Source organism: Musa acuminata, chromosome BXJ1-7, assembly GCF_036884655.1.
Source record: "Musa acuminata AAA Group cultivar baxijiao chromosome BXJ1-7, Cavendish_Baxijiao_AAA, whole genome shotgun sequence".
Lineage (NCBI taxonomy): Eukaryota > Viridiplantae > Streptophyta > Magnoliopsida > Zingiberales > Musaceae > Musa > Musa acuminata.
Window position 1 is genome coordinate 8,577,569 of NC_088333.1, and position 24,584 is coordinate 8,602,152.

Genomic DNA, 24,584 nt, shown 5'->3' on the forward strand with positions numbered 1-24,584 from the left:
TTGGAAAGAATAGACACAACATGGAACGATTATGGTCTTGGAAAGGAACCCTGAACCGAAATGAGTAATTAGATTGCTGTCAGCAACAACACATTAACAAGTCAGGCATAGTTGGAAAGAAGAACCCAAAGTTATAATCAAATGTTCTCCCTCTGGCTCTTAGCTCATAAGTTGGTAGTGCCGTGCAATTGAAGAAGAAGAAGATAAGGTCATTTTGGTAAATAAAAAAGGCAGTCGCAAGCGGAAGTTGTTCGGTACGACAGTTACCTGTGTGTTCGTTGACAGGCTCCGAAAGCGGGCGAGGTGGGCGCATCCAACGGCTCCGGACAAGCGCAAGAATCAATCCGTAGCCGTCGGATGGCCGTGCCCTTGACCGGAAGCAACCAACCTGTCATCCTCGAACGCACGCCGACTTGCCCGCCGAATGTCTACCCGGAGGACCCACTACTCTCGAGATTCTGGTCCCACAAGCTAGTAGAGCGGTACACTCGTGGGCCCGATTTAGATGCGCACCGTGGAGTTCTTTTTCTTTAGTGGTTTCACACGGACCCGAAACCGCCTTGCCTTATATAAATGCGGCGGAGCTCCGCCCCGCGCATCCTCGAATCGGTGATCGATGGCTGCCATCGAAGAGGTGGAGCAACAATTGTTGGAAGGAGGAGAAAATGTTCATATATACGTGCAGCTAATAGAGACAGATGACGAGGTCCGATCTCTTTTCACTCTTGTGATCTGCGCCAGAATCGCTTAGCTATGTGATTTTTCGTGAGTTTCCTGATTCCTCCGCTTCCCGATTGCTTGATAGGTCAAGACTCTATTTTGTGAGTCAGAGCCTTTGATTTTTATATCTCTGTTCTTCGATTAGGTTTTGGGATCTTCCATCTAGTTGTTGGGTATTATCGCATCCATGGCTTCGAGATCGAGATTGGTTGATGTTAGAGCTAGCCCTAGAAAATATACCAAATGATGATTTTGGCAACACAACAAAGACAATAAAGCGAAAAGAATAAAAGCGACAAGAACACCAAAACACCAGATATACGTGGTTCGGTCAATTGACTTTGACCTACATCCACGGAAGAAAGATGAGCAAATTACTACTATAAAAGAGGGACACTTACAAATGCCTTAGGAAGTTGTTCCTAGGCCATAAAACGCCTTCAGCTTACTAAACAAGAAAAAACCCAAACTGTAAGCAGGTTTTCTTGTGCTGCCTCTTGTGCTGCGTGTGGTACATCTGACTTCAAAGCTCAGGCCCTTATTTATAGTTCCAAGACGAGACAACAAGTCTAATTTTCCCGATGTGGGACTATGGGACTTGCCAAACTAACAAATCTCCACCTTGGCATGTCCCAACAAAACTTGCTCCACCTTCTTCACAAAAGCCCCAACGGGCAATCACCAACAATAAACACCAACCAAGTCCAAGCACTGCTTGAACTTGTAAACCGGAAGAGGCTTCGTAAACATATCAACTGGATTGTCCTTCGTATAAATTTTCTGAACAAGGACCTTTCTTTCAGCAATGGTATTCCATTTGCATCCAACAATTTTCTTACCCGAAGGCGGCTTCACAAGATCCCAAGTTCTATTCCAATTGAGAGATTCAATTTCTTCATTCATCGCAATTAACCACTTAGTGGAATTATCACAAGAAATTGCATCTGCGTAGGAAGTAGGCTCACCAACTTCACTTGTTTCTTTTGCAACAGACAAAGCATATGCAACCAAATTTGCATATCTTTGTGATGGTCGAATATCTCTCCGTAGTCTATCCTTGACAAAGGAATATTACTCTTCCTCTGGATCATCTGCGTTAGTAGACTCGTGACCACCTACTGGCATTCTTTGAGTAGAAGAGTTCGACTGAAAAGAATTAGAACTCTCACTCTCAAGCTCCACCTGCTTCTGTGCACTGTCATTTGTACAACTAGTAGATTCCTCTTTGGAAGATAATATAGATAATTCATCAAAAGTAATATCTCTACTGATTATTGCTAGTCATAGGTGCCCAGCAAGCCAATCACGTGAGTGATGGCACGTGTGACTTGATACAGAATCTTTTTGCTTATTATATTTTGGCGTATATCACTTTATAACTATTGCATAAATGCATATATATTGTGATGTCCTTGGATTTGTGCAATGGGAATCGGATCGTGATGAGATCACGATAATGAGATCGATTCACCTTTAAACACATATCCTAAATAATCCCGGTCATAGGTTACTCGAGAGGGACATCGTGATAACCGGATAGACTGGTGTGCTGTATACCCGTCCATATGATGGATGCAGCTGGTCTCATAGCTGCTCGTGTAGGGACACTAGGGATACAGTACAGGTGCTCATTGGAGAATGAGTTCACTGATTGATCCGCTTACGGAATGCTGGATGGTTGATGATGCCTTATTGTCAGACAACGATTCCGTAGTCCTAGTGGTGTATCTGGTTCTTAGACTTGAGACACCAAGGATGTCCTGTATGAGTGCTCCACTCTTTGATACCAGACTTATAGGTTTGGCTGTTCCCAGATCTAGTACAGCTGGTCATTGGGAGTGGTAGTCGACCTTACGAGGGCTATTGAGTGTCGATAGAGGATCATCCACTCTCGGTATCATGAGAGGAATATCCCATGTGTTCTTGCTCAGACAAATCCCTGGCCAGGGTCATTCGGGTTGAGAGAGAAAGAGTTCTCCGGGAGAATCCGATTAGAGCGAGACTCGAGTAGAAACCGTATGGGTCTGACAGCACCATGCTCGATATACGGTCTCTGGGATATTAGATGGATGAGGGACTATAGGTACATGGTAACTGAGGACAGACAGGTCCAATGGATTGGATTCCCCTGTATCGTCTGGGGACTACGGCGTAGTGGCCTAGTACTTCCGTAGTCGATGAGTCGAGTGAATTATTACAGAGATAATAATTCACTGAGTTAGAAGGAGTTCTGACAGGTATGACTCACGGCCAGCTCGATATTGGGCCTAGAGGGTCACACACTTATGGTAGGCATTGCGATGAGTAGAGGTTCGGATATGAGATATCCGACGGAGCCCTTGTCTTATTGGATGCAGATCCAATACCCACTAGGGAAAGGACCCATTAGGGTTTTGACACGGGATCTCTATAAATAGGAGGGATTCACAGCCTCATAGGCTAGAGTCTTTGCTTGCCCTTCCTATTCTCCTCTCCCTCTCCACCTCAGAGTAGGCCTGGAGTTTTGAGGAGCGTCGTCGCAACCCTGCTGTGTGGATCACCGCTAGAGAGGAGGACGCTTGACCTCCTTCACCCTATCCTAAGGATCTGCAAGGAAACAGGGATATACGATCTCCCTAGGTAACACAATCAATATACGCAGTTTTGTGTTTTGCGGATTTTTGCGCACCAATCTTCGCACGACGACGAACATCTTTTTGGGAATCGGGGATTTTTGTTTTCTTGTTCTTCCGCTGCGCATATGATGTCGCCCCCCAATGATTTCCCAACAGTGGTATCAGAGCCAGGTTGTTCGTGCGAATGATTGGTTTTGAACTGCGTGTATTGTGTTTAGGAAGAATTTTGACGTCAAATTCGTTGACGCAAAAGCGAGGAAGGGCAGCAACAGTTGCTGCCCTCGATCTGCATGCCTGCAGCCACCTGCAGCGGCAGCCGCAGTCGCAGCCAGGCAGCACAGCGCCGGCGCATGCGCAAGCGCTGTGTCTGCAGCAGCCGGCCGGCGGCCTGCTTGCAGCAGGCTTGCTGCCGGCGGGGCTGGCAGCCCGCGGGTAGAGGCGCCTGCGGCCGCTGAGCCCGCGGGTAGAGGCGCCGCGGGGCAGCAGCGCGGGCTGAGGCACCGCAGGGCAGCGGCGCCTGTGGCCGCTGCTCCCACGGGCAAAAAAACCCCGCAGGGGCGGCCGCCAGCGAGGCAGCACCGCCTGCGGGCGCTGCCTCGCCGGCAGAACTGCCCGCGGAGGCGGCGACGCCCGCGGGGGCCAGCGGGCGTGCCGCCCGCAGGCGAGGGCAGCGCCCCGCCCCTCGCCGCACAGGCCGCCGCCGGCAGGGTGGCGGCGGCGGCAGCAGCGAAAAGGGGAAAGGGCATTAGGGTTTTCTGGGAAAAAGACAGTTTTGCCCCTAGGAATTTTCGAAATTCCAGTTTTTGTCTTTTGTCCAAATTACGAAAATACCCTTAGGAATTGAGAAATTCCCTATATATCCCTGATTTCAGAAAATATTAATTAATTAAAAGGTTTAGTTGATTATTATTTTTATTATTATCTAGTAGTCCTACATGATGATGATTATTTATACATGTGATGTATGATGAGTGGACGGATGATCATGGACCGTGTGATGTGTGTACTTGTGATTATTATTATTGAGGTCTGCGAACCTCCATTATATTTCTCGTTTATTGTCGGGCCTGCGTGCCTATGATTAAGTTGTAATCACATGAGGAGGCGCAGCGGGAGCGTGGAAGCCATAGCGGGACCCACGAGACGGACGATCGTGATGCATGGAGATGCATCAAGATGTCGACGGAACCGACGAGGACGAGATGGACGATCACAAGGCATGGAGATGCACCGTTGCACACATAGATCTTGATGTGAGTGATTAGGCCTACTGGCTCGGGCCTAATCATATTAGGTTGTGGTCCATGATCATCTGGTGTGATTGCTTATACACATACTAGATATGTATATATATTTGCATGCGATGTAGATATGTATTAAATATGTATATGTGTGACATGTCATATTAGGAGACCAAATCATAGAAACATCTCTCGATAAAATTAAGTCGGTAAACGTGAGGCAATTAGATTGACCCACGTGGCCTTCCATCGTTATGAGTAGGAACCGAATCCCGGTGTAGGTTGAGTTGGTCGAGTCCCTCGAGACTCACCTATATCGCGATTCGCTATCTTGCTTACGACATAGAGATGTCACCGGTGACCTGAGGGCATGATATGCTTGGTCGAGTCCCTCGAGGGTATATCATCAAATCAGACTCATCTTGTAACGAAGGTGTTGACTTAACCGAGCATCATGGTTGGTCGAGTCCCTCGAGGCCATGGTGATTCGGAGGCCGAACAGGACGGGAATCACAAGGAGTTGTGATCGGCAAGAGTTGTCTACCTTTTAGGCTTAGTGTGATTGGTCGAGTCCCTCGAGGTTACACTAAGACGCTGATTGGATCCTGATCCCCACTAGAAGTCTGCCGGAGACTTCCGTTTCACGTGCTGAGGGTGTCGCGTGACTCGTTAGTAAAATAGTGGGAGCATATTAAGATAGAAGTCCATATCTTGATAGTTTATTTCTTGCAAAATCTGCATGTTATTCATTTTTGCTACATCTTTATTTTCAGAAAATGTCGCTTTCAAATCCCTTACGTGACATACTTGATGTCAACCGCCTCACTGGTCCAAATTATACGGATTGGCTCCGTAACTTGAGAATTGTTCTCACAGCGGAGAAAATCGTGTACGTCCTTGATACAGTGATGCCTACGCCCGAAGAAGGGGCAAGCGAGGATGAGATCGCTCGCTACGTGAAGTACATTGATGACTCCACTCTTGCTCAGTGCTATATGTTGGGCTCTATGACTCCAGAGTTACAGAGACAACATGAAAAGATGGATGCCAGATCCATTCTCCTACATGTCCGTAAATTGTTTGAGGAACAGGGAAGGACTCAACGATATGAGATATCCAAGAGCCTTTTCCGCGCTAGGATGACTGAGGGGACACCGGTTCAGAACCATGTCCTAAAGATGATTGAGTGGATAGAGAAACTCACAGGTCTAGGAATGGTCCTAGAGGATAACTTGTGTGTGGACATTGTGCTTCAGTCCCTACCAGATTCCTTTTCACAGTTCATAATGAATTTTAATATGAACAAGCTTGAGGTGACTCTCCCAGAGCTCCTCAATATGTTGAGGGAGGCAGAGAGTACTATTAAGAAAGAGAAGCCAGTTCTCTACACTGGTGAGACCAGAAAGAAAAGGAAAGCAGAAAGGTCCCTTAAGAAGGGAAAGGGCAAGGGCAAACAAGGTAAAGCAAAGGTTGCTAAGAAAGACCCAACAAAGGACAAAGGCCAGTGCTTCCACTGTGGTAAAGATGGGCACTGGAAGAGAAACTGCAAAGAGTACCTTGCAGAAAGGGCGAAACAAAAGCTTGATGAAGCTTCAGGTACATTCATGATCAGTCTCCATTTGTCAAACTCTTATGATAACACATGGGTATTAGATACCGGTAGTGCTTATCATATATGTAATTCGTTGCAGGTTCTGGCAAGGCCTAGGAGACTAGAGAGAGGCGAGATGGACCTCAAGATGGGTAATGGAGCAAAAGTTACTGTATTAGCTGTTGGCGAGGTCGCCCTACATCTGCCTAGTGGAGCTTTTATTGCATTAGATGCATGTTATTTTGTTCCTTCTATTATCAAAAACATTATCTCCATTTCATGTTTAACAGTTAGTGGATATAAATTTATTTTTGAGAACAATGGTTGTTCGATATTATTAGATGATAAGATCATCACGAAAGGAACATTGCATAATGGTTTATTTATGTTAGACACCACTCCACATATCATGAATATAAATGTGTCCAAAAGGAAACGAGATGAGTTGAACAGTGCATACCTGTGGCATAGTAGGCTAGGTCACATCCATGAAAGAAGGATTCAAAAGTTGCTAAATGATGGATATCTAGATCCATTCGACTATGTGTCATATGCAACTTGTGAGCCTTGCATTCGTGGAAAACTGACCAACTCTCCATTTAGTGGAACTGGAGAGAGAGCCACTGAGTTGTTGGAACTCATACATAGTGATGTATGTGGACCCATGTCAACTCATGCCATTTGAGGTTACTCCTACTTCATTACATTTACTGATGATTTCTCAAGGTATGGATATGTGTACTTAATGAAGTACAAGTCCGAGGCCTTTGAGAAATTCAGAGAGTATAAGAATGAGGTGGAGAACCAGACTGGAAAGAGTATCAAAACTCTTCGATCAGATCGAGGAGGTGAGTACTTAAGTACAGAGTTTACTCACTTCCTCAAGGACCATGGGATATTATCCCAATGGACACCTCCTTATACACCTCAGCTCAATGGTGTCTCTGAAAGGAGAAATCGTACATTATTAGATATGGTACGGTCCATGATGAGTTTCGCTGACCTACCCATCTCATTCTGGGGATATGCCCTAGAAACCGCAGCTTACCTTCTGAACAGAGTTCCAACTAAGTCGGTAGTGTCTACACCATATGAGATATGGAAAGGGAAGAAGCCTGATCTTAAGGTTGTTAAGATTTGGGGCTGCTCTGCCCATGTTAAAAGACACAACCCCGATAAGTTAGAATCAAGGACAGGGCGATGTAAATTTGTGGGATACCCCAAGGAAACTTGTGGGTATTACTTCTATCATCTCGAGGACCAAAAGGTCTTTGTAGCTAAGAGAGCAGTGTTCCTTGAGAAGGAACACATTCTTGACGGAGACAGTGGGAGAATGATAGAATTGAGCGAGGTTGGAGAACCAAGCTCAAGCACCACTCTACAGCTCGAGTCTGTTCAGGTACCTAATACACAAGTATCAACTTTACGCAAGTCTGATAGGGTATCCCATCCTCCTGAGAGATATGTGGGACATATTAGAGCAGAGGATGTAGAGGATATTGATCCTCAGACCTACGAGGAGGCTATTATGAGTATAGACTCCGGGAAGTGGAAAGAAGCCATGAATTCTGAGATGGATTCTATGTACTCCAATAAAGTTTGGAACCTAGTTGATGCACCCGAAGGTATTGTACCCATCGGTTGCAAGTGGATCTTTAAGAAAAAGATCGGAGTAGATGGAAAGGTAGAGACCTATAAAGCAAGGCTAGTGGCTAAGGGGTATCGTCAAAGGCAAGGTGTTGACTACGACGAAACTTTCTCACCCGTAGCAATGCTAAAATCCATCAGAATTCTATTGGCTATTGCAGCACACTATGATTATGAGATCTGGCAGATGGATGTGAAAACCGCATTCCTCAACGGGAACCTCGAGGAGGAGGTGTATATGATGCAACCTGAGGGATTCGTGTCCAAGAACTGCCCAGATAAGGTGTGTAGGTTGCTTAGATCCATTTATGGACTAAAGCAAGCTTCCCGAAGTTGGAACATAAGATTTGATGAGGCAATCAGATCTTATGACTTCGTTAAGAACGAAGATGAGCCTTGTGTATACAGAAAGGTAAGTGGGAGCGCTATTAGCTTTTTGGTGTTATATGTGGATGACATCCTCATCATTGGGAATGACATAGGAATGCTATCCACAGTAAATACTTGGTTATTTAGACACTTCTCCATAAAGGACTTAGGGGAAGCATCCTATATCTTGGGGATTAGAATCTATAGAGATAGATCCAAGAGGATGCTTGGCTTGTCCCAGTCCAGGTACATAGAAACTATTGTCAAAAGGTTTGGCATGAAAAATTCCAAGAAAGGGCAAACATGAATATGATACCTTATGCCTCAGCAATAGGGTCTATCATGTATGTCATGCTATGTACTAGGCCTGATATAGCGCATGCTCTGAGTGTCACGAGCAGGTATCAGGCGGATCCAGGCTTGGAGCACTGGAAAGCAGTAAAGTGTATCCTTAAGTACTTGAGAAGGACTAAGGATCTTTTACTAGTATATGGAGGTAATAGCCTTAAGGTTGAAGGCTACACTGACTCAAGTTTTCAGTCTGATGTCGATGATAGCAAGTCGAATTCAGGGTATGTGTACACCTTGAATGGAGGAGCAGTGTGCTGGAAGAGTTCCAAGCAAGATACTACTGCTGACTCGACCATAGAGGCGGAGTACATTGCTGCATTAGATGCAACAAAGGAGGGAGTCTGGGTGAAGAAGTTCATCAAAGATTTGGGAGTCGATACAGATAGCGACAAGTCGACTTCCTTATATTGCGACAACTATGGGGTGATTACTCAAATAAGGGAACCCGGGTCTCATCAGAAGTGTTCTGAGGAGGTTCCAGCTTATCAGAGAGATCGTAACCCGAGGAGATGTAGCAGTGGAAAGAGTTCCATCCGAAGATAACATTGCAGATCCACTGACAAAGCCGTTGTCTCAGATTGTCTTTGAGCGTCACAGGGGTCTGATGGGGATCAGACACATAGCTGATTGGCTTTAGGTCAAGTGGGAGATTGCTAGTCATAGGTGCCCAGCAAGCCAATCACGTGAGTGATGGCACGTGTGACTTGATACAGAATCTTTTTGCTTATTATATTTTGGCGTATATCACTTTATAACTATTGCATAAATGCATATATATTGTGATGTCCTTGGATTTGTGCAATGGGAATCGGATCGTGATGAGATCACGATAATGAGATCGATTCACCTTTAAACACATATCCTAAATAATCCCGGTCATAGGTTACTCGAGAGGGACATCGTGATAACCGGATAGACTGGTGTGCTGTATACCCGTCCATATGATGGATGCAGCTGGTCTCATAGCTGCTCGTGTAGGGACACTAGGGATACAGTACAGGTGCTCATTGGAGAATGAGTTCACTGATTGATCCGCTTACGGAATGCTGGATGGTTGATGATGCCTTATTGTCAGACAACGATTCCGTAGTCCTAGTGGTGTATCTGGTTCTTAGACTTGAGACACCAAGGATGTCCTGTATGAGTGCTCCACTCTTTGATACCAGACTTATAGGTTTGGCTGTTCCCAGATCTAGTACAGCTGGTCATTGGGAGTGGTAGTCGACCTTACGAGGGCTATTGAGTGTCGATAGAGGATCATCCACTCTCGGTATCATGAGAGGAATATCCCATGTGTTCTTGCTCAGACAAATCCCTGGCCAGGGTCATTCGGGTTGAGAGAGAAAGAGTTCTCCGGGAGAATCCGATTAGAGCGAGACTCGAGTAGAAACCGTATGGGTCTGACAGCACCATGCTCGATATACGGTCTCTGGGATATTAGATGGATGAGGGACTATAGGTACATGGTAACTGAGGACAGACAGGTCCAATGGATTGGATTCCCCTGTATCGTCTGGGGACTACGGCGTAGTGGCCTAGTACTTCCGTAGTCGATGAGTCGAGTGAATTATTACAGAGATAATAATTCACTGAGTTAGAAGGAGTTCTGACAGGTATGACTCACGGCCAGCTCGATATTGGGCCTAGAGGGTCACACACTTATGGTAGGCATTGCGATGAGTAGAGGTTCGGATATGAGATATCCGACGGAGCCCTTGTCTTATTGGATGCAGATCCAATACCCACTAGGGAAAGGACCCATTAGGGTTTTGACACGGGATCTCTATAAATAGGAGGGATTCACAGCCTCATAGGCTAGAGTCTTTGCTTGCCCTTCCTATTCTCCTCTCCCTCTCCACCTCAGAGTAGGCCTGGAGTTTTGAGGAGCGTCGTCGCAACCCTGCTGTGTGGATCACCGCTAGAGAGGAGGACGCTTGACCTCCTTCACCCTATCCTAAGGATCTGCAAGGAAACAGGGATATACGATCTCCCTAGGTAACACAATCAATATACGCAGTTTTGTGTTTTGCGGATTTTTGCGCACCAATCTTCGCACGACGACGAACATCTTTTTGGGAATCGGGGATTTTTGTTTTCTTGTTCTTCCGCTGCGCATATGATGTCGCCCCCCAATGATTTCCCAACAGTGGTATCAGAGCCAGGTTGTTCGTGCGAATGATTGGTTTTGAACTGCGTGTATTGTGTTTAGGAAGAATTTTGACGTCAAATTCGTTGACGCAAAAGCGAGGAAGGGCAGCAACAGTTGCTGCCCTCGATCTGCATGCCTGCAGCCACCTGCAGCGGCAGCCGCAGTCGCAGCCAGGCAGCACAGCGCCGGCGCATGCGCAAGCGCTGTGTCTGCAGCAGCCGGCCGGCGGCCTGCTTGCAGCAGGCTTGCTGCCGGCGGGGCTGGCAGCCCGCGGGTAGAGGCGCCTGCGGCCGCTGAGCCCGCGGGTAGAGGCGCCGCGGGGCAGCAGCGCGGGCTGAGGCACCGCAGGGCAGCGGCGCCTGTGGCCGCTGCTCCCACGGGCAAAAAAACCCCGCAGGGGCGGCCGCCAGCGAGGCAGCACCGCCTGCGGGCGCTGCCTCGCCGGCAGAACTGCCCGCGGAGGCGGCGACGCCCGCGGGGGCCAGCGGGCGTGCCGCCCGCAGGCGAGGGCAGCGCCCCGCCCCTCGCCGCACAGGCCGCCGCCGGCAGGGTGGCGGCGGCGGCAGCAGCGAAAAGGGGAAAGGGCATTAGGGTTTTCTGGGAAAAAGACAGTTTTGCCCCTAGGAATTTTCGAAATTCCAGTTTTTGTCTTTTGTCCAAATTACGAAAATACCCTTAGGAATTGAGAAATTCCCTATATATCCCTGATTTCAGAAAATATTAATTAATTAAAAGGTTTAGTTGATTATTATTTTTATTATTATCTAGTAGTCCTACATGATGATGATTATTTATACATGTGATGTATGATGAGTGGACGGATGATCATGGACCGTGTGATGTGTGTACTTGTGATTATTATTATTGAGGTCTGCGAACCTCCATTATATTTCTCGTTTATTGTCGGGCCTGCGTGCCTATGATTAAGTTGTAATCACATGAGGAGGCGCAGCGGGAGCGTGGAAGCCATAGCGGGACCCACGAGACGGACGATCGTGATGCATGGAGATGCATCAAGATGTCGACGGAACCGACGAGGACGAGATGGACGATCACAAGGCATGGAGATGCACCGTTGCACACATAGATCTTGATGTGAGTGATTAGGCCTACTGGCTCGGGCCTAATCATATTAGGTTGTGGTCCATGATCATCTGGTGTGATTGCTTATACACATACTAGATATGTATATATATTTGCATGCGATGTAGATATGTATTAAATATGTATATGTGTGACATGTCATATTAGGAGACCAAATCATAGAAACATCTCTCGATAAAATTAAGTCGGTAAACGTGAGGCAATTAGATTGACCCACGTGGCCTTCCATCGTTATGAGTAGGAACCGAATCCCGGTGTAGGTTGAGTTGGTCGAGTCCCTCGAGACTCACCTATATCGCGATTCGCTATCTTGCTTACGACATAGAGATGTCACCGGTGACCTGAGGGCATGATATGCTTGGTCGAGTCCCTCGAGGGTATATCATCAAATCAGACTCATCTTGTAACGAAGGTGTTGACTTAACCGAGCATCATGGTTGGTCGAGTCCCTCGAGGCCATGGTGATTCGGAGGCCGAACAGGACGGGAATCACAAGGAGTTGTGATCGGCAAGAGTTGTCTACCTTTTAGGCTTAGTGTGATTGGTCGAGTCCCTCGAGGTTACACTAAGACGCTGATTGGATCCTGATCCCCACTAGAAGTCTGCCGGAGACTTCCGTTTCACGTGCTGAGGGTGTCGCGTGACTCGTTAGTAAAATAGTGGGAGCATATTAAGATAGAAGTCCATATCTTGATAGTTTATTTCTTGCAAAATCTGCATGTTATTCATTTTTGCTACATCTTTATTTTCAGAAAATGTCGCTTTCAAATCCCTTACGTGACATACTTGATGTCAACCGCCTCACTGGTCCAAATTATACGGATTGGCTCCGTAACTTGAGAATTGTTCTCACAGCGGAGAAAATCGTGTACGTCCTTGATACAGTGATGCCTACGCCCGAAGAAGGGGCAAGCGAGGATGAGATCGCTCGCTACGTGAAGTACATTGATGACTCCACTCTTGCTCAGTGCTATATGTTGGGCTCTATGACTCCAGAGTTACAGAGACAACATGAAAAGATGGATGCCAGATCCATTCTCCTACATGTCCGTAAATTGTTTGAGGAACAGGGAAGGACTCAACGATATGAGATATCCAAGAGCCTTTTCCGCGCTAGGATGACTGAGGGGACACCGGTTCAGAACCATGTCCTAAAGATGATTGAGTGGATAGAGAAACTCACAGGTCTAGGAATGGTCCTAGAGGATAACTTGTGTGTGGACATTGTGCTTCAGTCCCTACCAGATTCCTTTTCACAGTTCATAATGAATTTTAATATGAACAAGCTTGAGGTGACTCTCCCAGAGCTCCTCAATATGTTGAGGGAGGCAGAGAGTACTATTAAGAAAGAGAAGCCAGTTCTCTACACTGGTGAGACCAGAAAGAAAAGGAAAGCAGAAAGGTCCCTTAAGAAGGGAAAGGGCAAGGGCAAACAAGGTAAAGCAAAGGTTGCTAAGAAAGACCCAACAAAGGACAAAGGCCAGTGCTTCCACTGTGGTAAAGATGGGCACTGGAAGAGAAACTGCAAAGAGTACCTTGCAGAAAGGGCGAAACAAAAGCTTGATGAAGCTTCAGGTACATTCATGATCAGTCTCCATTTGTCAAACTCTTATGATAACACATGGGTATTAGATACCGGTAGTGCTTATCATATATGTAATTCGTTGCAGGTTCTGGCAAGGCCTAGGAGACTAGAGAGAGGCGAGATGGACCTCAAGATGGGTAATGGAGCAAAAGTTACTGTATTAGCTGTTGGCGAGGTCGCCCTACATCTGCCTAGTGGAGCTTTTATTGCATTAGATGCATGTTATTTTGTTCCTTCTATTATCAAAAACATTATCTCCATTTCATGTTTAACAGTTAGTGGATATAAATTTATTTTTGAGAACAATGGTTGTTCGATATTATTAGATGATAAGATCATCACGAAAGGAACATTGCATAATGGTTTATTTATGTTAGACACCACTCCACATATCATGAATATAAATGTGTCCAAAAGGAAACGAGATGAGTTGAACAGTGCATACCTGTGGCATAGTAGGCTAGGTCACATCCATGAAAGAAGGATTCAAAAGTTGCTAAATGATGGATATCTAGATCCATTCGACTATGTGTCATATGCAACTTGTGAGCCTTGCATTCGTGGAAAACTGACCAACTCTCCATTTAGTGGAACTGGAGAGAGAGCCACTGAGTTGTTGGAACTCATACATAGTGATGTATGTGGACCCATGTCAACTCATGTCATTTGAGGTTACTCCTACTTCATTACATTTACTGATGATTTCTCAAGGTATGGATATGTGTACTTAATGAAGTACAAGTCCGAGGCCTTTGAGAAATTCAGAGAGTATAAGAATGAGGTGGAGAACCAGACTGGAAAGAGTATCAAAACTCTTCGATCAGATCGAGGAGGTGAGTACTTAAGTACAGAGTTTACTCACTTCCTCAAGGACCATGGGATATTATCCCAATGGACACCTCCTTATACACCTCAGCTCAATGGTGTCTCTGAAAGGAGAAATCGTACATTATTAGATATGGTACGGTCCATGATGAGTTTCGCTGACCTACCCATCTCATTCTGGGGATATGCCCTAGAAACCGCAGCTTACCTTCTGAACAGAGTTCCAACTAAGTCGGTAGTGTCTACACCATATGAGATATGGAAAGGGAAGAAGCCTGATCTTAAGGTTGTTAAGATTTGGGGCTGCTCTGCCCATGTTAAAAGACACAACCCCGATAAGTTAGAATCAAGGACAGGGCGATGTAAATTTGTGGGATACCCCAAGGAAACTTGTGGGTATTACTTCTATCATCTCGAGGACCAAAAGGTCTTTGTAGCTAAGAGAGCAGTGTTCCTTGAGAAGGAACACATTCTTGACGGAGACAGTGGGAGAATGATAGAATTGAGCGAGGTTGGAGAACCAAGCTCAAGCACCACTCTACAGCTCGAGTCTGTTCAGGTACCTAATACACAAGTATCAACTTTACGCAAGTCTGATAGGGTATCCCATCCTCCTGAGAGATATGTGGGACATATTAGAGCAGAGGATGTAGAGGATATTGATCCTCAGACCTACGAGGAGGCTATTATGAGTATAGACTCCGGGAAGTGGAAAGAAGCCATGAATTCTGAGATGGATTCTATGTACTCCAATAAAGTTTGGAACCTAGTTGATGCACCCGAAGGTATTGTACCCATCGGTTGCAAGTGGATCTTTAAGAAAAAGATCGGAGTAGATGGAAAGGTAGAGACCTATAAAGCAAGGCTAGTGGCTAAGGGGTATCGTCAAAGGCAAGGTGTTGACTACGACGAAACTTTCTCACCCGTAGCAATGCTAAAATCCATCAGAATTCTATTGGCTATTGCAGCACACTATGATTATGAGATCTGGCAGATGGATGTGAAAACCGCATTCCTCAACGGGAACCTCGAGGAGGAGGTGTATATGATGCAACCTGAGGGATTCGTGTCCAAGAACTGCCCAGATAAGGTGTGTAGGTTGCTTAGATCCATTTATGGACTAAAGCAAGCTTCCCGAAGTTGGAACATAAGATTTGATGAGGCAATCAGATCTTATGACTTCGTTAAGAACGAAGATGAGCCTTGTGTATACAGAAAGGTAAGTGGGAGCGCTATTAGCTTTTTGGTGTTATATGTGGATGACATCCTCATCATTGGGAATGACATAGGAATGCTATCCACAGTAAATACTTGGTTATTTAGACACTTCTCCATAAAGGACTTAGGGGAAGCATCCTATATCTTGGGGATTAGAATCTATAGAGATAGATCCAAGAGGATGCTTGGCTTGTCCCAGTCCAGGTACATAGAAACTATTGTCAAAAGGTTTGGCATGAAAAATTCCAAGAAAGGGCAAACATGAATATGATACCTTATGCCTCAGCAATAGGGTCTATCATGTATGTCATGCTATGTACTAGGCCTGATATAGCGCATGCTCTGAGTGTCACGAGCAGGTATCAGGCGGATCCAGGCTTGGAGCACTGGAAAGCAGTAAAGTGTATCCTTAAGTACTTGAGAAGGACTAAAGATCTTTTACTAGTATATGGAGGTAATAGCCTTAAGGTTGAAGGCTACACTGACTCAAGTTTTCAGTCTGATGTCGATGATAGCAAGTCGAATTCAGGGTATGTGTACACCTTGAATGGAGGAGCAGTGTGCTGGAAGAGTTCCAAGCAAGATACTACTGCTGACTCGACCATAGAGGCGGAGTACATTGCTGCATTAGATGCAACAAAGGAGGGAGTCTGGGTGAAGAAGTTCATCAAAGATTTGGGAGTCGATACAGATAGCGACAAGTCGACTTCCTTATATTGCGACAACTATGGGGTGATTACTCAAATAAGGGAACCCGGGTCTCATCAGAAGTGTTCTGAGGAGGTTCCAGCTTATCAGAGAGATCGTAACCCGAGGAGATGTAGCAGTGGAAAGAGTTCCATCCGAAGATAACATTGCAGATCCACTGACAAAGCCGTTGTCTCAGATTGTCTTTGAGCGTCACAGGGGTCTGATGGGGATCAGACACATAGCTGATTGCCTTTAGGTCAAGTGGGAGATTGCTAGTCATAGGTGCCCAGCAAGCCAATCACGTGAGTGATGGCACGTGTGACTTGATACAGAATCTTTTTGCTTATTATATTTTGGCGTATATCACTTTATAACTATTGCATAAATGCATATATATTGTGATGTCCTTGGATTTGTGCAATGGGAATCGGATCGTGATGAGATCACGATAATGAGATCGATTCACCTTTAAACACATATCCTAAATAATCCCGGTCATAGGTTACTCGAGAGGGACATCGTGATAACCGGATAGACTGGTGTGCTGTATACCCGTCCATATGATGGATGCAGCTGGTCTCATAGCTGCTCGTGTAGGGACACTAGGGATACAGTACAGGTGCTCATTGGAGAATGAGTTCACTGATTGATCCGCTTACGGAATGCTGGATGGTTGATGATGCCTTATTGTCAGACAACGATTCCGTAGTCCTAGTGGTGTATCTGGTTCTTAGACTTGAGACACCAAGGATGTCCTGTATGAGTGCTCCACTCTTTGATACCAGACTTATAGGTTTGGCTGTTCCCAGATCTAGTACAGCTGGTCATTGGGAGTGGTAGTCGACCTTACGAGGGCTATTGAGTGTCGATAGAGGATCATCCACTCTCGGTATCATGAGAGGAATATCCCATGTGTTCTTGCTCAGACAAATCCCTGGCCAGGGTCATTCGGGTTGAGAGAGAAAGAGTTCTCCGGGAGAATCCGATTAGAGCGAGACTCGAGTAGAAACCGTATGGGTCTGACAGCACCATGCTCGATATACGGTCTCTGGGATATTAGATGGATGAGGGACTATAGGTACATGGTAACTGAGGACAGACAGGTCCAATGGATTGGATTCCCCTGTATCGTCTGGGGACTACGGCGTAGTGGCCTAGTACTTCCGTAGTCGATGAGTCGAGTGAATTATTACAGAGATAATAATTCACTGAGTTAGAAGGAGTTCTGACAGGTATGACTCACGGCCAGCTCGATATTGGGCCTAGAGGGTCACACACTTATGGTAGGCATTGCGATGAGTAGAGGTTCGGATATGAGATATCCGACGGAGCCCTTGTCTTATTGGATGCAGATCCAATACCCACTAGGGAAAGGACCCATTAGGGTTTTGACACGGGATCTCTATAAATAGGAGGGATTCACAGCCTCATAGGCTAGAGTCTTTGCTTGCCCTTCCTATTCTCCTCTCCCTCTCCACCTCAGAGTAGGCCTGGAGTTTTGAGGAGCGTCGTCGCAACCCTGCTGTGTGGATCACCGCTAGAGAGGAGGACGCTTGACCTCCTTCACCCTATCCTAAGGATCTGCAAGGAAACAGGGATATACGATCTCCCTAGGTAACACAATCAATATACGCAGTTTTGTGTTTTGCGGATTTTTGCGCACCAATCTTCGCACGACGACGAACATCTTTTTGGGAATCGGGGATTTTTGTTTTCTTGTTCTTCCGCTGCGCATATGATGTCGCCCCCCAATGATTTCCCAACAATTATAAATTTTGGGGATTTGGGATCAGAACACAATAATCTATATCCTTTCACCCCAGAAGCATACCCAAGGAAAATGTACTTTTTAGCCTGAGGCTCTAATTTTCCTTCATTTACATGCATGTATGCTGGACACCCAAAAAATTTTAAATCAGAATAATCAGCAGGAGTACTTGACCAAACTTCCTCCAGAGTTTTAAAGTTAAGTGTTGCAGAAGGAGCGCGGTTGACAACATAACAGGCCATATTAATCACCTCTGCCCAAAAGTCCTTTGTCAACCCTGCATTTGAGATCATACACCTTGCTCTCTCCAAGAGTGTTCTGTTCATACGTTCGGCCACACCATTTTGTTGAGGCGTCATCCTAACAGTGCGATGTCGAACGATTCCTTCATTTTTGCAGAATTCTTCAAAGTCACCTTCACAAAATTCCATGCCATTATATGTTCGAAGCCGCTTAATCTGTTTACCTGTTTGTTTCTCAATCAAAGCCTTCCATTGTTTAAATGTTAGAAAAATATCATTTTTATGCTTCAGAAAATAAACCCAAACTTTCCTGGAATAATTATCAATGAAAGTAAACATATACCTGGCACCACCCTTAGACTGAACATGAGCTGGACCCCAAAGGTCTGAATAAATATAGTCAAGAGTACCTTTCGTTTTGTGAACTGCCGGAGAAGTGAAGCTGACTCTTTTCTGCTTTCCAAAAATGCAGTGTTCACAAAAATCAAGTGGCCCAGTACTCTGTCTGCAAAGTAGACCTCTTTTGCTCAATATGCTCAAACCTTTCTCGCTTATATGACCCAAACGCATATGCCATAATTTGGTGATGTCAGAATCAGACAATGATGATGACGAAACTGCAACCGAACCTGTGACAGTAGTTCCCTGCAGAATATACAAGCTACCAGACCTACAAGCTTTCATAACAATAAGAGCACTTCTAGAAACTTTCATAACTCCACCTTCAGCTGTGTATTTACACCCAAGGGCCTCTAGGGTGTCTAAAGAGATGAGATTCTTTTTCAAATCAGGAACATGTCTAACATTAGTGAGCATCCTCACAATACCATCATGCATTTTAATTCGGATTGTTCCTCTACCAACAACATCACATGCAGCATTATTGCCCATCAAAACAATTCCACCATTACAAGATTCATATGTGGAAAACAAATCCCTATTGGGACACATGTGATAAGAACAACCTGAATCTAAAATCCATTCATTTTTAGACATCGTCCTGTCATCAATAGCAGAGAAAATATTTCTAACATTCTCATCAGTTGCTACACTAACTTTAGCGGATTCAATAGTTTTCTCAACAAATTTTTCCTTTTGCTTTAATTTATTTTTTAATTTAAAGCAATCAGATTTAATGTTGCTCATTTTATGACAATATCTGCATTCCAAATTTCTATGTCTGGATTTAGATCTAGATTTAGATCTACTACTGTCAAATTCTCTTTTATCCATTCTCCCCCTAACAACCAGACCCTCGGCCTGATTCTCTCTACTTTCCCCAGCGATATTCCTGTCTATCTGCTCCTTAGATTTCAGTGCAGGTTTAATTTCTTGATACAAAACTGTTTCTTTTCCATAAATCAAAGTATCACGGAAATGCTTAAAAGATGGGGGAAGAGAACACAAGAGTAACAAAGCCTTATCCTCATCATCAATTTTTGCATCTATATTCTCCAAATCTATAACCAAAGAATCAAACTTATCAAGATGCGAGAGTATAGATGTACCTTCAATTATCCGAAGCATATACAAACTCTGCTTCAAGTAGAGACGATTCTCCACTGTCCTCTTCATGTACACGGCTTTAAGCTTATCCCACATGCTCTTAGCCGTAGTCTCCGTAGCTATCTCCCGTAAAACCTCATCAGAGAGATTTAGAATGATGCTTGATCGGGCCTTCTTATCCATACCCGCAAGTTCTTCCTTTGACGTACCATCTGAAATGTTCTCAGCATCCTGAAGTGCCCTTTGACGTACCATCTGGAATGTTCTCAGCATCCTGAAGTGCCAAATCAACTCCGTCTTGAACCAGAATGGCCTCCATCTTGAGTTGTCACATGCCGAAGTTGACATTTCTATCGAATTTCTCGACAATAATCTTTGTTATTGTCATCGTTGCCAAAAGATCCCAGAACCAGGCTCTGATACCAGTTTGTTAGAGCTAGCCCCAAGAAATTTACCAAAGGATGATTTTGGCAACACAACAAAGACAATAAAGCGAAAAGAATAAAAGCGACAAGAACACCAGAACACCAGATATACGTGGTTCGGTCAATTGACTTTGACCTACATCAACGGAAGAAAGAGGAGCAAATTACTACTATAAAAGAGGGATACTTACAAATGCCTTAGGAAGATGTTCCTAGGCCATAAAACGCCTTCAGCTTACTAAACAAGAAAAAACTCAAACCGTAAGCAGGTTTTCTTGTGGTGCCTCTTGTGCTGCCTGTGGTACATCTGACTTCAAAGCCCAGATGTGGGACTATGGGACTTGCCAAACTAACAGTTGATACTCTTCCGAAGTATCAAGTGACGATACTGCTTTCTTCACTGAAGTAGTTGTAGATTCATATGTAGAAATAACTTGTGAATCATCGAATTAGTCGCTGATACAAATAAAAGCGACATTAACACTTCTTTCTGCCATTATAGCGTTCATTACCTGAAATTTCCTGATAGAATTAGACTTCCTTATATTTTCCTGATAACTTTTTTCCTCGTTTTTTTCTTGTACAACAAATTTGCCATTGATTTGGTATCTTTAGAATGTTAATGAAAAATTACATAGTGGAGATGGATCTGTGGATCTTTGTGGAAACCCTGCTTTGAAGAACAGCACAGGCAACCAGAGAGCTTGCTTTAACATTCTTTGCCACTAACATTAGCTTGACATAATCAAGTCTCTTCTTTGTGAGATCTCTATAAAGTCACTTCTCGTTTCCAAATCACGAATTACATGGGATCGGTTCTGTAACATATAACAAAATCTCGGCACGCACTTGAAGATTGTTGCAGAATTCTCAGTCATATACTTCATCTTGAGCATTTCTGGTTCATCTCTCATTTCCTTTTATGATTTGCCATCTAGTTGCAATGAGTTCTGATCTGTGGAAGCTGATTAATGCCTGCTGCATTATGAGCCATTCAGCATCCGTTCCAGGTTCTAAGCCTCCACCTTGTACATACAAAAAATGTCAGCATCATTACCGCTGACATTTTTGTATGTGCCTAAATCTGTGCAGATTGTTATTGTGTACATGACGTTGGATTATGCATTGATTACAATTATCTACTGCAGATTCCTTGACGAGGCTGCTATTCTCTACACACTGATATAAACGTCTCTATTCAATGTCTCTGAACAGAGTTGCCTGAGAAGATCTGATGAAATTTCCCTGTTTGGTTCGCAGGATGACTAGCCGATCGGCACATGCTGCGAGAGAGCAGAAGTCGGCATATGGACCAGGGAACATGTTTGAAGAACGAGGGGATGAAGAAAAAGAAGCCAGTATTGCTTCCAATTAGTCAAAGGGATCGTTGTTCTCGAAAAGAACTCCGTGTGTTCGTACACTCGAAACACAAGTAAGATTGGTTGTTGGCATTAGAAGGTTTGCATGGCCGCAATTTCACACCACCTTTTCCAATCAAATCTAGAGGAAAAGGACATCGCACGTATGGCATCAAAGTATTATTCTCAGGTAACAACATGAAGCACTATTATTTTGTTAATAATCAACAAAATGAGCTTGAATCAACTCCTCAGCAGAACATTTGAGCCAAGATTTTTAGCTTAGGCATTGAGAATATTTGGTCATTTCATAATCAAGATTGTCGATAGAAGTCTTGAGAAATGTTTCCTGAAAGAAATTTTAAATTGCTTGTGCTTCATGCATATTTTGGTGGATAATTTTCGATTTAACATTGGATACATACTGTTGTATTAGTCGTCCTGTTAATTAGACCACTTGTTCCGATAACATGAGCACCCACTTCATTGGTTCATAGTTTTCGCGGCAACTTCTTGCAGTTCTTATTCAGAGTATACAGTAGCTAAAGTCAACAAACACACACGCACGCACCCCTAGTTGACCTTCTTACAGTCGCTTCTGATCTCTCCGTTGCTCCCGGTCAGTGGATTAATGTTCCCCATGTTGATCATGGAGGAAGCAAAGCTCTGGAAGAAGGTGCTTTCGTCGCCTGCAAAGCTGTTGACGATGGAAATAGTGGAGGCCCCGCTGGTGGAGAACAGCTCCTGGTCGGACTGCAGCAGCCCCTCGTTGCTCTGCAGGTTGGTGAAGTACTTGTTGTCGAAGGTGTTGGGCGTGGTGAGGTCGAGATTGTTGAGGGTCGTGTCGTCTCCTCCCTGGGGGCAGTTCTGCTGCAGAGTCGCCAAGTAGGTGGAGTCCAGCGACGGGTCGGGGCTGCCGGTGCCGCTGAAGTTGTAGAGCCGGCTGCTGAAGAAGCGGCACTGCGCGCGGCCGAACGTGTGAGCTCCTGCGTGCATCCCATGCCATGCCATGCCATGCAGAGAAGAACCAGATGAGAAGGCCGTTTACGTACTTGTTTCTCTATCCCGACGAGATAGAAAAAAGAAGAGTGAAACCAGGATTAAGCTTTACCTGACAAGGCGACCAGATCAGTGTCATCGAGGCCTACATCCGAGAACTTTTGCTTGAGGGTGTCCAAGTCATCGAAGGGGCTCGGCATGTTGTTGGCAGCGGTAGGGTTGGCTGTGGTTCCATCCCTCCTTCCCAGTAGTACACCCCATGTTGGACCTCCTGCCTGTTAACAACACATCGCTGTTGAGTTCTGACACCACCATTCTGCTATCATATTAATTATTTTGACTTATCCTGGTTATACTAATCAACTCATGCATTCATTATCTCATTTTTATATCTGACTTCACATGGATGTTCTCTCCCTTGAAATACGAACACTGTTAACCCCGTGAATCTGTCCAATATGCTGATCGTTGTGTCCATATACATACTAAAAGAATAATTAGTTCGAGTATATTTGCAATATTGGATCGGTCTTGCTTGTCAAAGCCTCCAAGTGAAGGAGAAGCTAAGAGAAGGAGAAGCTACACATATTTATAGGGATGAGGACCAAAGCACGAAAGCTGAGATGTGGTAAAGCTTATACCAAGTCGACGGAAGCTTCGGCAGCGAGCGCGAGGATGTCAGCGCAGGAAACGACGCCCGGGCAAACGTTCTCCACCGCGGTCTTGATGTCGTCGACCACATCGAAACCCCGCACCGAGTTCTTGTTGGGCGCCGCGTCCTTCTCGCTCTGTATGCTGTCACTGTTATCCAGCAGAATGGAACCGTCGCAGCCCTACAATACAGCAACCAAGCTAATCATCCGGTGCCCCAGGCACTCAGCATATGACTAATTAAGCATCATGTTTATGAGTCTTTCAAGATCAAGATGAACTTTGATGACTAGAACTTGTAGCAGAATTAGTCAAGTTTGGAGAAGAACTGAAGGTTACATTCACGAAGCAGTCATGAAAGTGGAGCCGAAGGAGGCTTGCGACGATACGAACATCAGAGCTCTGGGCTTGCTGAACCACGTTTCGGACGACGGCCGACACGTTTGAGCATGAGCTATCGTAAAACGTGGAGCTCAGCTGAGCTCGAGAGCCATGGAGGAGAAGGGTGAAGAAGAAGAAGAAGAAGGCTAAGCACACTGAACACAAAGAAGAAGAAGAGTAAGCCATTCTAGTTTTCTTGTGCTGGAACTACTCACATTGCTCCTGTATTTATAGGCAATTCACTGGAGAACTGGGCAGGCAAGATCATCACCATTCATGCATGCATGGTTTAGCTTCGCTGTTGAGCAAATCAAGGTTCTACTTTAGTGTCTAATTAAAGACTTTTCTAGTCAAAGCGACATAATTGAGGGGAGAGATGGCAATAGAAATGTACTCTTTGACATACCTATCCCAAATATTGTCATTTCATTCCAAGGTCACATGTGGGACACACTCAGATAGTGATCTATGGAGTCTCATTTTGCTCCTCAAGGGCAAGACTAATATACATCTATGCATTCTATACCTTATTACATTAATGCTATGTGAATCGTGTTCTTTTTGTGCATTCATTCCTGGAGTCTTTATGATACAAATCACAAAACATAGTGTTTCGTAAGCCTATCAATCTTCTTATATCATAATCGATTCCTTCCATATTTTTCATATAAATTATGATTTATTAGCCGATGCAGCCAGCAATCAGTGGAAGATGAGGACAACCTATGTCTCCAGGGAATAGGCGCATATGGTGACAACTGGAGGCGGCTCTCATCATATGCATCAAGGCGCAGTCACCATCTCTAAAGAAGCTTCTCCCATGTCCAAGTCCACAATAGGGGGCGTGACCTCGCCCAAGTTGGGCAGCCTGTCTGCCACCAATTCATGGATCTCGGTTGACTGGTTGTTGTGCGTCGTCATCCTCGGTTTCTCATTTCTCAGTAAGTGTAATGATCAGATACATGAAAAGATGAAGCTGATCCAAAGATCCAGTAAGAAGATGAAGACTGTTGCAAAGTCAACACCCACGGAAACAAGATTTCTTTAAGGAAATCAAAAGCCAGTGATTCCTTCCTTAGTAATTAAGGAAATCAAAGAAGCGTGCCGGAATGGAACTACAGCTGTTGCCTACGCCACGAGCAAACGCTA

At 44.9% G+C, this 24,584-nt stretch overlaps 1 protein-coding gene across 1 annotated transcript; it reads right to left on the bottom strand.

The window, feature by feature from the left end:
- Positions 1-21,739: 21,739 nt before the first annotated feature.
- LOC135678639 (peroxidase A2-like) lies at positions 21,740-23,636 on the bottom strand. The gene is made up of 4 exons (XM_065191675.1): positions 23,394-23,636; positions 23,045-23,236; positions 22,516-22,678; positions 21,740-22,390 (listed from the first exon to the last, which is right to left on the bottom strand). The coding sequence occupies exons 1-4, from the start codon at positions 23,619-23,621 to the stop codon at positions 21,978-21,980; spliced, it is 996 nt and encodes a 331-aa protein (XP_065047747.1). The 5' UTR covers positions 23,622-23,636; the 3' UTR covers positions 21,740-21,977.
- Positions 23,637-24,584: the final 948 nt, after the last annotated feature.

Coding starts and splice junctions, on each gene's coding strand:
- LOC135678639 (XM_065191675.1), bottom strand. CDS start 23,621: ATGGCTTACTCTTCTTCTTCTTTGTGTTCAGTGTGCTTAGCCTTCTTC. Junction 23,237..23,393: donor TTCATGACTGCTTCGTGAAT/GTAACCTTCAGT, acceptor GCTGTATTGTAG/GGCTGCGACGGTTCCATTCT. Junction 22,679..23,044: donor CCGAAGCTTCCGTCGACTTG/GTATAAGCTTTA, acceptor TGTTGTTAACAG/GCAGGAGGTCCAACATGGGG.